The 17,036-nt window shown below is 53.6% G+C and overlaps 1 protein-coding gene across 1 annotated transcript; it reads right to left on the bottom strand.

Annotated features, from left to right (window-relative positions):
* Window positions 1-268: 268 nt before the first annotated feature.
* Window positions 269-10,684, bottom strand: Pgf (placental growth factor). Its single transcript, XM_027418537.2, has 7 exons — window positions 10,619-10,684; window positions 9,434-9,473; window positions 5,245-5,441; window positions 4,926-5,005; window positions 3,066-3,095; window positions 2,899-2,962; window positions 269-1,096 (listed from the first exon to the last, which is right to left on the bottom strand). Exons 1-6 carry the CDS (start codon window positions 10,682-10,684, stop codon window positions 2,911-2,913), a joined length of 465 nt encoding a protein of 154 aa, XP_027274338.1. The 3' UTR covers window positions 269-1,096; window positions 2,899-2,910.
* Window positions 10,685-17,036: the final 6,352 nt, after the last annotated feature.

Here is a 17,036-nt window from a genome sequence, read left to right as displayed (position 1 = left end):
AGTCTGGGAAAAGGCTGGCCTCTGACTCTCGCCTCTGCATCATTCGCTCTGCCTTCTCAGGCCTCAGTTCTCCCATCTGTCAAAGGGGAAACACATGCCACCCATTGTAACATTCCCCCTCACAACCCGAGAAGGCTCTCTGAGACAAGGGAGAGAGGCTTCAGTCTGTCATTGTGCTCTTTGCCACTCCCACACCATCCCATGTCTGCCCTGACTCCATTCTCTGCTTTTCCCCACTGCTCTCTGGAAGACACACATCCTAGACAGGTTGGTTCCAGACTAGAATGTTTTATTCAAGAGAATCTGGCTTGGCAGTTAGACAGTTCAGGCCGAGACAACTGGTGGGCTGCAAGGACTCTCCAGGAATCTGCTTGTGCTTCGTAGCCATAACACTAGGACACTTGCCCCTGACTTGCAGCTGTGAAAGTCCACCAACCTATTGGTCTATTATCCCTCATCCAGCCTGCCCTCTGTTCAGCCCCAAGCCACTCTGTCTATGTCCTAGACAGGAGGCAGGGTGGTGGGGCTTTGCTAAGGGCAAAGTGAACTTCTAGGCTGAAAGGCAAAGCCCACAGACAAGCTCTGTTCTCCAGAGCCGAATGTCTTGTCCCGGTCTCCAGGATAAACAGTTGATTTCAGCAGCAGGAGGACATGGTTGGATCCTCTCTACATGTCTTCAATGCAGCCAGGGCCAGATCTGCTTGTCTGGGTGGAGCTGGGGACCAGGATAGGTCCTGGGCCTTCTATTTCCTTCTCCTGTTCCCTGGAGACCCAGAGCCTTAGGGGTCTGGCTTGCTCCTTGCAAGGCCACGTCCACGTCTTGCTTCTTCCCAAGCCGAAGCTCCCACAGAACTGTGGCTGGCTTCTTTGTTTCTCTCACGTTTTGTTTAAGGCACTGAATTCCTGAGGGTCCTGTCCTTCTATGCCCCTTATCTTGGAGGGAGCGAGTCATTCAGCAGGGATGAGTTGGCTAATAAATAGAGGGTAGGTACCAGCAAGGAGGGATTTGGGAGGGTGACGGCAATAAATATATGAGCTGGGCGTGGGGTCTCTCCTCTGAGGGGCTGGTCACCTCCAGGGAACAGCACCACCGTACCTGTCAGAAACCAAACACAGACAAGTCAGGGAGATCAGGACACTATGGAGGATGAGGTCCCCTTCTATAGAGGAGGGTGGACACAGAGGGCAAGGAGCAGCAGGAAGAAGCAGCACCCTGGAAACCTGCTCACACCCAGGCCAGCAAGCAGCTACCACCCTCTCCAAGCACCTGCTCAGATGCCGGGCTTCATGCCTGCCAAGTACTGTCTCACTCACTCTTCACAATAACCCACAATGGTGTCACTGGCTTACAAATGAGGAGTTGCAGTTCAGAGAGTTTAGAAAACTTGCCTAAGATCTCACACACACAGCTGGTAGGTGACAGAGACATCTGAAGCCAATCTGGTAACAGTGTCACTGGTAACAGGGTTTCTCTGTACAACAGCCCTGGCTGTCCTGGAACTCACTCTGTAGGCCAGACTGGCCTCGAACTCACAGAGATCCGCCTGCGGCTGCCTCCCAAGTGCTGGGAATAAGAGGCACTCAGCCTGTTTTTATTATTTTAATATGTTTTGAGGCTCTGGGGATGGAACTCAGGGTCTTACACATGATAGGCAAGCTCCCTCCCGTTGCACTATATACCCACTCCCAAAATCGGTATTTTTTTAAAATATATTTATTTATTTATTATGTATACAGTCTTCTGCCTGCATGCAGGCAGATGGCACCAGATCTCATTCAAGGTGGTTGTGAGCCACTATGTGGTTGCTGGGAATTGAACTCGGGACCTCTGGAAGAACAGTCAGTGCGCTTAACCGCTGAGCCATCACTCCAGCCCTGAAAATCGGTATTTTTTAAGAAATCAGTTTTCAGCTTTCTTGGATATTCTTTATCTTTAACTTTGTGTGAGTAAGTGCCTGAGACCTGCTGTCCTAGCTACAGTCACACTTTCCCCTTAAGGAAGGATAGGTCCTCCAAACCCAACTGTTTGTTAATATGATTTTAGAAGTTAAAAAAAGAAAAAGTGGCAGTGGGCAGTGGCCCATGTCTGTAATCCTAGAACTTGGGGGTGGGGGCTGAGGCAGGAGGATTGCTACCAGTTTAAAGCCAACTTGGGCTACATAGCATCCTATCTAAAACAACCCTGCAAATGTTCACAGCCAGCCTAAAATTAAACAAGAAGCACATGAGCTTTTGAAATTCTTTTGGGAGATACCTGAATGAGACCCCTGAAAACCCCACATCTAGGGAATGGCATGGCGGCACTTGACATCTCTGTGTGTTTAACAGTCAACTCCTGCTGGCTTGGCTACCAGATGAGACTGTCCCTTCCCTGATCCCCGTCTTCCAGCCACACTGTAGCCTGGTACTCCAGCCTGCTGCCCCTAGGTGTGAAGCAAGGACAGGCAAGGAACAGAGAGGAGAGAGGAAGGAACCCAAAGACAGAGTCACTGGCCAGTGAGCGAGAAGAGGGAGTACTGCACCTTCCCTAGGGCTGCTCAGAAGTGGCCAGCTACCCAGAAGTGGCACTGTAGCTGAAGGTAAGCATTGGAAGAGCAAGGAATGTGGCTGTCACCCATGTGCTTGGCACATAGCAGTGCTGGCAGATGCCTGCAGAATAGCCCAAATGCTTGCTGTGATGCTCGTCCCATCATTTTACAAGGAAAGGGATTTGTTTAAGGCCACACATAGATAAAGGATGCACCTTAGACCTCAAAAGATAGGCATTCCCTGTTCTCACCCCAGGATCTCATCCCACCTTTACCTCGCCCCTCCCTGACCACTGACCCTTGCTGCCAGGGCAGTCCCCGCCCCTTAGGCCCAGCCTTTCTGCCAGCCCTGGGCCCCCAGCACACTCACAGGTGGGGTTCCTCAGTCTGTGGATTTCTGCTTCTCTCTCTTCCTCTTTCCCTTGATTTTCCTCCTGCAACAAGTGAAACATCAGCACAACGTAGCTGGAGCTCCTCACGCTAGGACAGGGGCTGGTAGGTCCCACATTCACCGGGAGCCCCAGTCAGTAAGCTTACCTTTCTGACTTTGTCTTCTCCTGAATAGGCCTAGAGAAACAGAAAGAGGTGCAGAAGCGTCAAGTCGGCCCTCCCCACTTCCCACAGTTCCTAAGTCCTGGTAACGCAGCTGCACCAGTGCCACTAGAGGGCAGCACAGAGCTAGAGAAAAAAGAGGTGGCAGAGATCCCTGTGCTTGGGTTCCTGCCCTACCTAGGTCCTGGCAACCTCCAGAGAGGTCGGGAGTTCCCCCTGGGGGCTCTTCATCACATGTTTCTGCTCACCCTAGCCTCTTGGCATCAAATCTGGGATCTGTTTTCTGCTATTTTACTTTCTTTTCATTTTCCCTCTTTTCTTCCAGGGTGCATTCTGGGAGCTCCCTCAAGGAAAGTAAATGATGGGCAAGACTGTGGACGACAGGGCAATGGTGGCCACCAACTAAGGCTGCCTGCCTGGGCTCAACACCCGCCCCACCGTGGCAACAGCAGGGAGCCTGCTTCACAGTCACCAGGCATGTCCCAGCTCTGCCTTCTGGGGCCGTGGCTGTTGTCCCAGAAGTGAGAAGAAAGGTGTCCCTGTTGCCTGGCCTGATGGAAGGGGACAGCTTCAGTGTTTCCCAGGAACAGTGTTGCAGATGGGAGGGGCAGCAGGGGCCTTGAGTGTGTGCTGTTCTGGGTGGGCCCACTTTCCCCAGTCACACCTTGCCCTAAGAGTGACTTGGAGGGCAAACATGTTAGAGATGGTAAGGTCACCATTCAGCCACTTGGGGTGGAATGTGTGTGTGGGGTGGTTCATGACTGAGCTATTGTTATTTCACTGTATGTGAACAGGTTGAGTCAAGGCCCCCAATATTGGCATAGTGGAGAGCAACTGGAGCCAGGGCTCAGGTTCAAAAAGGGCAGCTAGAGTAGTCCCGGGAGCTGGGCAGGGCCAGGCAGAGGAGCTAGCACTGGGGCTATGGCGAATATGGTGACTGCCAAGAAAGGGGCCGGAAAAATGCAGTTGCAGGAGTGAGACAGGCTAAGTCTAAGCCTAGATCCCTCTTCTACACTCACTAGCTGAGCAGGTCACAGAACTGCATGGAGCCTGGCTTTCCTCATCCAAGTGATGAGGATGAGGTGGCCACCAAGGCATGAACCTGATCTATCTTACTCAAGGCCGTATCCCAAGCACCTAGGCCAGTGAATGTCACGGACTGGGCATTGAATAAACACTCGAGAGCTCCGGACTGGGCCCCAAACCCCTAATCTGGTGCCCTTGTCCAAAGAGCAGCATCAAACCTATTTCATTCCTTCTGAACCTAGATGGCACAGCAGACAGCTGTTCCCAGTAACCAGTGTTCCAAGAACCCCGGGGACAAACAGCAAGGCTGAGCATTGGCCAGAGGTCCCCGGGGACAGTTAGCATCATGCTGCAACTCTCAAGACACGCTGTATCTCCTTTTTCTGGTCCCTTTTCCTCTCCGAGGGTCTCATTCTGCCCTCTTCTCAGCACAGTTTGCCCCCTCCCGTGGGCAGGCAGCCTGGTCCAGAGTCAAGTACAGGCTTGTGATGTCTTTGTCTCTATGCCTCAATTCCTGAGGCCTGTGGCAGGTGCCTCTCATCTCAAAGGATGGTGGTGTGACATGCACAGGGTCCCTCCCTATGGTGATACCCCAGCAGCTGCACTTCAGCTGCAGAGGCCAGCTCCTCAGGCCAAGCTGGCTGGCAGGGTGCAGAAAAATGGAAAGGCATCTCCCCAGGGCTGCTTGCTTAGGGAAACAAATGCAGCTTGCAGGACAGGTGGCAGCCCCTCTTCTGCCCCAAGGGCCGTGTGAGGGTTTGCTGAGGCTTAGAATTTGCTAAGTGCACAGTCTGTCCCTGCTGCCCACACAGGACCTACCTGCATTCGCAGAGTACATCCTGAGAGAATGTCATCTCCACATAGGAATGCTGGTCCCTGATGACGGGGATCTTCAAGATCTGTGGGAAGTCAAAAGTTGGCAACCAGTAAGGAGCCAGTGAGGGGCTCAGAGCCTAGACGGGAGCTCAAGGAGACAGGCCCTGTGCTGGGACAAAGGGACACTGACTTGGAAGTTTGGTTCCCATTGCAGGGTCTTGGCCTGCATCTGTCCTTCCCTGGATACTTCCTAGACATTCTGTGGGCTCTAGATATGGTGTGGGCGATGGCAGGTGGTGACGGGTCTGGGAGAGCTTCCTACCTGCATGGTGATATTGGCTGTCTTTATCGGCACACACTGCAGACTCTCATCACCGCAGCAGCCGGTACAGCGAGTCAGGGGGACACAGGATGGGCTGAATATGTGTGCCACCTCATCGGGGTACTCATCCACAATCTCTACCAGCTTCTCCATTGGCCGGCAGTAGCTGCGGCCCCATACTTCATTGAAGGGCACCACTGTAGGGAGACAGAAGGGCCAGATCAGGTCAGCAGGCAGCTGCTCCTTGATGGCCCAGCCTTGGCTTCTGGTTCTATTTGCACCAAGTTCAGCTCTTCCAGGAAGCTCCTGGCCCTGTGTGGGCTCCCTCTGCTCTAGACTATTGCTGCCACCACACTGGGGTGCCTGCTGACCCCTTAGCTCTTTGGGGCTCAAATTCCAATGGAGCAGACTCTCTCAAGTTCTCATTCTGTTCTTCTCTCCGGTTCCAAGTCTTCCTTGGAGCTTTGAGGACTATGCCCTGGCCATGCCTCAAGAGTCTGGGTCTTTCTCCAGTCCAACCTGGTGCTTCCTGGGCCTTGAGGAACTTGCTGAAAACAGTTCTCCTACCAAGAAGGGCTAGCCTTCCCTTGCCCTCTGTCCTAACCCCATTACAGATAGCTTCCCATGTCCCGCCCCACTTGACATCACTCCTCTACAAGCAGCCAAGAGCACGCCTAGCCACATGGTCCAGCTCCTGTCTATGTGGTCCAAGGGGGACCTGTATCCAGCCCCACCCCTCCCCGAAGCCTTCTCCAGTCATTCCACAGGAGTAGTGCTCCTCTCTGGAGCAGAGCTTGGGTCCCCAGCTCACATCCTCCCTACCATCACTGGTGCTTCTTATCTCCACCAGAACCAAAATGAGACTCTGGGAGGGCAAGAGCTGGCCCCCCGGTAAACACAGGCTAAGTGACTGCTGACTGATGAGGTGACAGTTCACAGAGGATTACCAGGAACATTCCCGACCCCTGTGATGTCCTGGTGGTAGTGGTGGTGGTGGTGGTATCTTTGGGGGACTGATCTGGAATCCCTCCAAAGATGCTGTTCCTTCAGGGGTAGCCTGGTACCAGTGCTCCAGTGCAGGCTCTCAGGGAGCAGTCAAAGCCAGGCCATCTGGCTGCAGTCCCTATACTGTCTATATGACCTTGGGGAGGTCACTTAGCCAATCCAGGTATATCAGTTTCCTGTGTTTGAGAGAGAGAAGCAGCCTGGGAATAGATGGTTGCTAAGGTCACGTACACCCTGACAGACTGTCTGCAATCAGTGCCCTGGAACGCAGCCCTAGTCAGCCTTGAGACCAGGCCTGGATCAGCCTGCTCACATCTGATGACCATCCTCAGCTCATGAGAGACTTGGGACCTGGGTCACCTACAAGTTGGCCTTAACAGAGCTCAGCGGCCTTTCCCAGCAGACCCTCACTTCCGTGGTCCTTCCTAGGAGGCAGAGGGGGCCAAAGTCCATCCTCAGATCCTGTGAGGATATGTGGCTCCGGGTAATCTCAGAAGAAAAATAAACTTCAGACATAGCAGAGGCCCTCGGGAAAGGCTGCAAGGCTGGTGGAAAATACCCAAGAGGCGGTTCATCCATGCGGAGTTGGCGGGACAGCCGCTGAGGCAATAAACCATACTTATCTGGGTGTCTGGTGTTCCATCCTACACTGCCCTGCTTTGAAGGCACTTGGGCTAGACCAGGCACTGGAAGGGGATGTGGGGACTCTCTGACTCTACCTTTTCAGGCTACTAGACACTCTCCCTGGACCTAAGTGGGGAAAAGAGTCCTCTCTCCTCATAGGCAGCCCCTGAGTCCAGGGAAAGCCTGCCTTTGCAACATGGGTCAGAGGCCACCTCCCTTTTGCCAGCATCGTGAGCTTCGTGTTTAGTCTAAAACCCTCTTGAGCACTACGCCACTACGAACATTTAATCTCTGCCGTGGAAACGTAAATAAGGGGGAGAAGAGTTGGCTGCACAAACATTTCAGCCACTAGGCAGGGACAGCAGCAAAGGGGGCCTAGCCCTCTACCACCCTTCACACAAAAGCCTATCCCATATCCTATCATGTAAACATTTGGGTTCCAGGCCCCCAAATCCTGAGACATGTTTCTTAGTGGACTAGAAAGGCCAAGAGAGAGCTGAGCAGAGGCCTGGTTTACCTGGAAGCTCTAAGAAATAGAGAAGTTCATCCCTGGAAGTTCCCTGTCCAGGTGTGCAAAAAAAAAAAAAAAGGAAAGGCCTGGTGAGTGGCTGGTAGGGGAAGCACAGACATCAGTTGCTCCCAGATGTGTGGTGTGCCCCTCAGGGAAGACTTGTGCTCCATTACTCCCAAGAGCCCTTCCACTAACCCCAAAGCTGTTCTAGACAGGAAGTGGGTAGTGAGAGGAATGGGAGACTTCTCCTGCCAGGATGGGGCCCTCCTCTGAGAGCCTCTTTTGGGGTCAGAATGGGCTCCTCAGCTACCTGTGAGCGGGCAGGGCAGCCCAGCCATCTGTCCCCAGGGGCATACTAACCAGAATGGAAGGACTCCAAGAACACTGTCTAGGCCTGATGGCAAGCTTCTGGAAAGGCCTCGGCGGTAGCCACTGGCCACCAGCCTGAGCCTAGCTGGTGTCCTCCTCACTGGCAAGGCAGCCAGCCAGCCTGCCACAAGGGACACTCCACTCATGCCTGCTCAGCTCCTGCGCTGCTGGGAGGCCTGGGGCTGAGTACGCGGGCTCTGCCAGCTACGCTGAAGAGCGCCTAGAGATTTGACTGATCCCCAGGGCTCCTCTGAGCCTCAGATTCTTCATTTGTGAAACCTTCCTACCACACAACCTATGGTCAGGCCAAGTAACAGCACACACCCACTGCTGGGACCAGGAAGAACAGCGGTGGAAATCAGCGCCCACGGCTGCACTGTGCTGCCTCTGACTCTGGCACTAGCGGGAGGGGGTAGTAATGTCAGATTTTAACAGCTGGTGTTTCCTTGGCCACAATGCAGAGCCCCTTTGCTTGTTAGCATTACAGGTAAGCTGGCCTACACTCTGAATCTATACCTCCAGCCCGTCTCATCGGGATCCTCGGAAATATATACACTCATGCCTCTTCTAAGGACTCAGAATCTTACAGCCTTGGGAAAAGAGTCTTTGATGTCAGGTACTTCTCTAACTCTACCATTTCACAGATGAGGAAACAGAGGCTGGAGGCTGAGACCTCTTTGGAAGTGGGTGCCTGATCTACATACTAAAATCATCTATAAGGGATATGATGTTGGGGGGAGAGGTGAGACCCTCCTCAAACCCCAGAGAGAATGATACTGTGCCAGTTCCAGAGAGTTCAGAAAATAGGCAAGTCCACGACGCTGAGGAAGCTTCTACTCTCACCCATTCAGTGGTCCAGGCTTCAGGTGTGAGAGCACGGAGAGTCAGGGGGCAGGGTGCTCCCAAGGGACTGGTGGATAGACAAGTGGGCAGGCCAGCGGAGGGTCTTCCCTGCCCCAGACAACAATTCAGCTATTATCTGTGTAAGTGAGTACATCATCCCTTCTGCCACGGTTCTGTTGGAAGCCTCAGCAATATGTGACCATCCTCCATGTCTCAGAAAGGCAGGAAGGGTGAAGGAGGAAGGACCTGGCATGAGTCCCTTGCCTTCTGCATGCATGTCTCTTTGGCAAAGGTCCTACTGCCCTTTGAAGATTATGTCTTGACACAACCCAGGGCAGAGAGTGAAAGGGCCAGGGAGGGTGTGACACAGCCCGCCTGTTTGTAATCAATGGAAAGGCCTGGTCAGAGCCGCACAGCTCCACCAGGGTTGGGATATTGGAGGACTCTTCGTCCTGACCAAGCCCCTTGACTGCTTGCCTACTACACCCAGCTCCCAAACTCCAGTCTGGCCTCTGGCACTCAACACCAATCCCATCCACTAAGACTCCATCTGCACCCGTACAGCATGCTGGGCAGGGGTCTGAGCCAGCTGGATGAACCCTGGCTATCCTGTCCTGCTTTCTGTGTGCCTGGCGCCACTAACCCATGATCACACTTCTCTAGGTTTCTGGGTCCTGAGAGGTGGACACTTGGGCTTCAGCCAGCCTGTCTAGCTTTCAGACCCTCCCCAGATCACTATTGGCCTGCTCCCACCCTTCAGATCAATCCCTTCACTGAGGGGGCTCGTTAGGAAAGAAGAGAGGGGCTCAGCTTTCTTAGCTGGCCTGGCTGACTTACCTTCCACTTCTGTTGAGTTGTTCCCAGCAGACAGGGTCCCCTGCAGTGGACACAAAGGTGCAGCCATGAGGAAGGAGCATCTCCTTGGGGGGCTCTGCTCTTTGAGTCCACCCTGAGCTCCTCCCTACCGCCTGCACACACTCTGGTCTGTCACAGAGCTGCCTCTTGTGCCACTGAAAACCACCTGACCCCCTTGCCTCAGTCTCCTCATTTGGAAAATGGCAGGAGACTAGAGGTTTGGGGAGGCTTCTCGTGTTCCAAAGTGCTTATAATCCTGTGGGGTCTCTCTTCTACCCAGCCCCCAGGCCAGCCCTGCTGGGCCTTCTACAGCCCGCCTTGGCTGGGTGCCAGAGCCCAGGGGGAGGTGATCAGCTGGTGGGAACTCAGGGGCTGGAGCAGGCGGCGCCATGAGCTGGTGCTGCCTGCCAGTAACGTTACACCTCTGGCTAACACTGCAGCAAGCAGGCTGATGGCCTGGCTGCTCAGCAAGGGGACTGCACAACCCATCGGCTGCTGGGCTGGAGCTGAGTACTCCCGGGGCAGTGGGCAGTGCAGGGGCAGGGCAGCAGGAAGGGAATGCATTGGCTTTGTCAGGATTTTGCTGCCCAATCTGGCTCCCAGCCAGACTCACCCAGCTCCTGGGAAAAGGGCCGTGCTCACTTCCCCAGGCCCTGCACTCAGGACCTTCTGCCACCCACCAGGAGGAAAGGGCATGGCAAGATCCCTTGTCATATCTGAAGCCCACCCAAGATCCCCTTGCTCAGCTGGTGGGGGAAGGGCCTCACCTCGCCACAACAAACTTCTTTAGCTAGCTTCTTCCCCACTAGGCCAGGTCAGAGGTCCTGAGGGTGCCTGGTTGGTCATGGGGCCTCAACCCTGACCACAAGGCCAGGGAACTGACTGGGATTAGTGGACGGATGCTTTTAGCAAAGCCACTTGGGCTCCAGGGGCCAGACAGGAAACCTCCCTCATTCCCTGTGGCTTCCCTGCCCCCACCAAGACAGCCCCCATGGGTTGGGGACTGCCCAGCCAGAGGTCTCCTCCCTGAGGTCCAGACCAGCCCCTGGGAAATATGTGGACATTCCCTGGGAGCTGCTTTCTGGAGTGGGTCTGTAATTTCAGACTGTAGCCCCCGTTGCTATGGCTGGGATGAGAAGGTCAAGAGAAGCCAGGCCAGGTCCTTACCTGGGAATGCACGGCCAACCCAGCCAGGACTTGCAAGAAGCAAGTGAACAGCTTCATGGCCAACATCTTCTCAGACGTCCAGAGCCAGGGTTCTTCAAGGTCCAATCACCATGCTCATCCCCTTGGGGGAGACGCTGATAGGGGAGGAGAGCTGTGAGGGGCTCGGTGTCCCACTCACTGCAGTCCTAGGTCTCTGCGGTCAGCTTGAGTGAGCATCCACAGGAAGCCGGCAAAGTCCAAGCTCACAGGTAAGGCTATGACTGAGGAAACTGGTGGGGAATTGGCCCGGCGAATCTGATCGGTGTGAAAGGGTCTTGGGCGTCCGGTGACCCTAGCTCCTCTCGTGGCTGAGCCGAAAGTCTGAAGATGCAGTTTCCTGCTCAGACTGCAGCTCGCCTATGAACTGAAGCTAGTCGGCCGGCCGCTGGTTTTCAAGGCTGTGCATGGGGCGTGGCTGCAGCCTGCCCCGCCCACTGAGCCCCGAGGCCCCAGGAGCGGCCCCGGAGCGCTGAGAGCGGGTTGGCGGTGAGACCTGAGTGCGCGTGACCCCGCAGGGCGCGGAAGGGGCGCTGCCCGCGCAGATCGCTAGTCCCCTCCGAGCCTGGAGCTAGTTTGCTCCGGAATCAGCCCGCCGCGACGTCCAGGGTTGCACCTGGCTCTTCTGGTGCCACCTTCGGTGGGAACCTTCAGGTGCTGACGTCCAGCATCTGCCATGGAGATGGCAGAGTACTTTAAGAAGGCAGCATCTGTCTTGCCGTGACCCTTCAAGACCAGTACATGCCATGCCTGCAACCCCGCGGGGGAGGGGGTGAAAGGATTACTAACCCCATTTTATAGACTAAGAACATGATCCTATGAGAGGGCTCCACCTGCAAATGCTGAACAATGTTCATATTCACACTAGGGAAGAGTGTGCTGCCCGCGGGCATGTGCCTGCGTGGACAGGGATCTGGCAGAGAAAGCTAGCAAGCTACGTGCCTCCAGAACCGTCCTTCTATCCCATCTACTACCTGAACTCGTCCGTCCGTAGGCACAGGGCAGCCCAGCTGTGGGCAGCACACAGGAAACACCCCAGGGCACCTGGCTAGACCTAGGTCCAGCACCACTTCCTCCTGTCAGGCCAGGCCAACCTACTAAGGGTAGGGAATGAAATTAGCCTGGTATCACCTCCTGAGCCCAAGCAGACGAGGAAGTGGTAAGAGCAGCAGGGATGTACTGAAAGGAGGCGGTGTCTTCACCGGCGTTTGTGTGTAACCATGAAACTGTGTGTACATGTTACCCACTGAACATCCAGTATGACTCTGTGTGTCAGATCTGGGACTTTGGGTCTCTCTCTCTCTCTCTCTCTCTCTCTCTCTCTCTCTCTCTCTCTCTCTGTGTGTGTGTGGTGTTGTGTTGTGGCTGTGTGTGTGGTGTTGTCGCAGTGCGCGCACTGTGGCTCTGAAGATGTCTGATGTTTAGAAGTGTGTGTGTGTGTGTGTGTGTGTGTGTGTGTGTGTGTGTGTGTGTGCGCGTTTTGATAGGATAGTAAGTGTATACCTGCCAATGTGTGTCCTGTGTGTGTGAATACCTGGGCATCAAAGTGTGACCATGCATGTCTGGGATTTTGTGGTAACCTCCTTTGCTCTCCCGTCGTTCTTCATCACTGCCACCCTCACAAACCTCTGTGACTAGCTTGTAGACCGCAAAAACCTGGCAGGGTTCAGAGTCAGAAGTTGGTGGGTGGCTGTGGGGGAGGAGATGGGCCTGGGAGGTGGCTTTGGGATCACATTCCATTCAGAGGCAGGGAGGCCAGGGCAGTCCTGAATCTCACCCCCAGTGACCTCTGCGTCTGTGGCTTGCTGCCCACCCACAAGGGGCTGCCAGAGATGCTGCCTCTCTGTCTGGCAGGCTCTGAGCCCAGGAGCCAGGGGCCGGTCACTGGCCAGCTAAGCGGGGGCTGCAAAGAACATTCTGACAAGCTCTAACATGCTGGGACTGTACATCAGGCAGATTGTCTTCCTGGCTCCAGAGCATGGTGCAGGGTCACACGTGGATGGGGGTGAGGATGCTGCGGACCCTTGTGATACATGCTTGCTTACATTTTGTGTTCCCACAGACATTTCAGTGTGCCTCTTCCCAAATGGGGTTGAGGATGTGGGCACAAGTGTGTATGGTGCACTAAAAAATATGTGTGTGTGTGTGTGTGTGTGTGTGTGTTGCTATGGTGCACATGTGCATGGGAGTGGTCAGAGTTGGTTGGCTCTCTCCTTCCGACATGTGTAGCTTCCTGGGATCAAACTCAGGTTGTCAGATTTGCTGACAAGTGCTCTTATCTGTTGATGCATGTCACAAGCCCAGGTGTGTGTTTTTGTTTTGTTTTGTTTTTTAGATTTATTTATTTATTATGTATATACAGCTTTCTGTCTGCATGTGTGCCTGCAGGCCAGAAGAGGGCACCAGATCTCATTATAGATGGTTGTGAGCCACCATGTGGTTGCTGGGAATTGAACTCAGGACCTCTGGAAGAGCAGCCAGTGATCTTAACCTCTGAGCCATCCCTCCAGCTGTGCTATATATGCTTGTCTACACATCTTGAGCATATTTGCCTATAATTGTGCTTGAATAGGAATGTGTGCATTGTGTACACATGTGTTTGTTCACAAATTAATTCATTTGACATGTATTACTTTAGCCCTGTTGTGCTATAGGCTTTGTCCCAAATGCTGATGCTGGGGATTCAGTGTGGATGACCACTCCACATTTCCACCCCACAGATGGCTGTGGATGCTGAAGAACTCCTCTTCATTCCTGCATGAACTTGACTCCTTGGGTAATGTCTGGATTTCCTACAGGTTCGCGTCCCCCCCACCCACCCCCACCCAGTCCCTAAACCTCAGACCCTTCTAAATGCAGCTTTTTGGGTAAGGTGGCAGAAACCAGGAAGACATCAAAACCTCCACAGCCTATAGCCTAATGATCCTCATCTCCTTTATGGGGAGGTGAACTGGTGTCTCTGCTCCCATGTACTGTGGCCCTGCTTCTGGACAACCCATAACTAACTTCAAACTGTGGCTTTCATCTTCTAAGTCTATTCCTTCCACCTGCAAAGTGGGAATGATGCCAGCGCTTACTCAATAGGGTCATGGAGAACTGTGAAGGCACTGTGTGTGGTGTGTGTGTGTGTGTGTGTGTGTGTGTGTGTGTGTGTGTGTTGTTGCTAATGGTAGTTCTTGGGCATGGTCTCTAACTCAATTTTTGGGATCTTATTAGAGAAATAGAAATGCTGTAGTTATAGCCTAGAGTCTTTCAGAGCACAGATAAGACAAAAGGAAAATAAAAAAGTCATCTTCTGCCAATTTCACAAGAGCAAATGGATAGACAAATTTTACAAACTAAAGCACACACGTGTACACACAACCATTCTGTCTGTCACAATCCAGTCCCCCCCACCCCCGGCCCTCCACACAATCTTGGCATCCACTGCCATTGAGATCTTCTAAGTAGATCCATCTGCTCAGGGCATGGCCCAGGCTATATCTTCAGTTCAGCCCTTAGCTGCTTACCAAGAAGCTACTTTCATATTGTCTTAAGGGAGAACTAATATTTATTGAACAACTATTAAATGCCAAGAAGCAGACCTGGTGCTTTCAACACCTTAACTCATTGAATTCTGCCCACAATTCCATAAAGTAGGTCTTAATTTCTCCCACCCCTTACGTTGACCTGGTGGTGCTGAAGATAGTGTGTAGGAGGGGGAAGGTCCCAGTCTGAGGAGCTAACCTTCCCAGGGTGCTGGGTAAATGTGTGATTCCCCAAGTCACAGGCCAGTCCCTGGCCCCCCAAGCTCAGAGCTGCCCACCCTAGTCTTTCTCTGAAATGCCTGTCCTGTCCCATCTCCATTTTTTGACATAAAGCTTCCTGATTCAGCTAGACTTGGTAGTGCTGGCTTTTCGTGCCAATACTAGGTAGACTGAGGCAGGGGGATAGCAAGCTACCTGGGCTACACAGTGAGGTACTGTCTCACACAAACACCTCTTTGACTTGTTTTCTCCTTTGGTTCTAGCCTTCTCCTCATGACCATTTCTTCTCCTATGTTCTCTCTTTCCCTGTGGTGACAGTTCAGTTCTGCCTGTGAAAGGTGCCATCCCAGGAAATGCTCCTTGTCCTTCTGATCTGGGGCCACTGGCCCCTAACCTTTCCCTGAGGCCTATTCCAAGCACCATCCTACAGCTTCCTTCCTAGATGACACTTCCCTCAGAGGTGACATGATGGCCCAGGAAATGCACCTTGTCCTCCTGCTCTTGGGTCACCCAGCTCTGACCCAGAGCCCTCTTCCTGAGGTCTATTCCAAGCATCATCCTACAGCTTCCCTCATTCAAGTTACGCAGCACCTGGATTGCCTCTCCATAGTGGCACCCAACACCAGTGCTGCCACTGTCCTGTTATGAGTCTACTTGCGTCAAAGACCATAAGATTTGTAAGAGCAAATAGGATCTGTTGTATGTCTGTGTTTCCCTAGCATATCGCTCTAGCATAGCGTAGTAGAGCATACATACAGTAGGGGCTTAATCAGTGTGAACCAGCCCAACCCTCCAAGGCTCCTCTTCCCACAGGGAAGATGTCCCCAGTCTGCCAAGGGATCTGTCATACACTGTGCTCAAGATGTTTCACTGTGGGTAGATGTCTCTAGAGCAGGGGCAAGTGTGGAAGTGTCATCTCTCATTGCTGTACAATCACCGAGGACTTGCTAGCTTCTAGGGGACAAGGCTCTTGCCTTTAGGGAGCCCAAAGCCCAGTGGGAGGCCTGGGGTGGGGCTGAATAGGAGGGGGCCAGAGATGAGCCCATGGGTGACCAAAGGGTTCCCAGGGTGGGAAGCAAGATGGCACCCACCACAGGGCTGGGAACACGGAGAACCAGACAAAGTGCCTGAGGCCTTGTCCCAGGCCTCTTGGGCTATGTGCTGTCACCAAAGGAATGGTACCCTGTATTTTGGGAACTTGGCAGCTGGGGCTGGGTTTTTCGTGTTTTCTGTAATTATTTTCCTTTTGTTCTTCCTTGGTATTTAGTAAAGCCCTTTGTGGAAATGCCAGCTGGTCTCAGCTGTGCTAAGAGGAGTGACAAAGGGGGACTGTGTACATGGTTGGCCCTGTGCTTTAGTGGAGGGCCTACCAAAGTCAAGGAACAGCAAGGGCACAAGGTTGGCTCTGGAAGTGACTGCCGGGACCGTGTGTCCAGATAGTTTCTGGAAGCAGATTCCTTCTAGACTCTTCCAGGCTCTGGCCCGACAGTCAGCTTTACAGAAAGCTGGGGATCTGGCAGGCTGGCCCACCCTGGTTGCTTTGAAGGAAGGCATTTGGATTCCAGCCAGAGGTGTGGAAAGCTCTGGTGAGACCCAGAGGCCAGGCACCTGCTGAGTTGTTTCCAGCAAGGGGGCTCACTGGGAGGGTGGGGGTGGGGGGTTGCTCCACAGCTGGAAGCTACTGTGGAGGAAGCTCTGATGCTCAGAGCTAATCTCCATTCCCGATAACCCTGTCCTGGGTTTTTCTGAGCCTGGGACCCCCATCTGTCTGCTGTACACGGGTGTGGCCCCTCAGCTGGTCTGTCCACCTGCCTGGGACCCACCGCACGCTCATTTCCTGTGTCTGCCCTGATTCCCTTCCTCTTCCGCCCTCTCTCATCCCCATGTTGGCTCTCAGCTATGCGGGAGAGAGGGGCCCAGAGACCTTCCCCTTGAGGAACAATCACCCCTTTCTCTGTGTTGTCAGTGATACATGAGGAGGGGCCCGGTATCTGTAACTAATCAGCTGTGATGTGGAACGGAGCCTGAGGAGAACCCGAGAGCCCGGGAGAGTTTGCCTTCCCGCCTTTGGATGACAGCTGGACGGCTCTGTAACTCAGTCTTCTGATGGGGACAGAGGGTCACCCCTTTCCCCCCCCCCCCCCGCCCCCAGCTGGGAGGCCTGAAGGAAGCTGGCGGGTGCCGGCTCTCCTCTGCCATTCGCTGTGCTTTACACACTCAGTATGTAGACGCCTCCTCCACCTTCCAGGGAAGAATTATTGTCTGTACATTTCAGAAAAGAAAATGGAGGGTTAGAGAAGTGAAGCAGCTCCCACAGGCCACCACAGCCAGCAGCAGGAGAAACGCGAGGGAACGGCAGGGTCCGGCTGAGGGGCAAGGGGTCAATTTTAGGCAAGGATCAAGAGCTTTGCAAGATGTATAGACTGGACGCATCTTTTCATCTCTCTCTCTCTCTCTCTCTCTCTCTCTCTCGCAGTGTGGCTTAACTAAGAAAGCAGAAACTGATCACAAATCTGGCATAGCTTAGTAACTTCAGCTGTCATGACTGTCGCTGTAGGAGGGCAGAGACCAGCTGGCTTCTTCCAGCCAAGGTCCAACAGCAGCCCAGTGGGTGCTGAGCTGGCAGGGCTATCCCC

This window comes from Cricetulus griseus, chromosome 5, assembly GCF_003668045.3.
Source record: "Cricetulus griseus strain 17A/GY chromosome 5, alternate assembly CriGri-PICRH-1.0, whole genome shotgun sequence".
NCBI lineage: Eukaryota > Metazoa > Chordata > Mammalia > Rodentia > Cricetidae > Cricetulus > Cricetulus griseus.
This window is presented reverse-complemented; position numbering and strand designations above follow the sequence as displayed.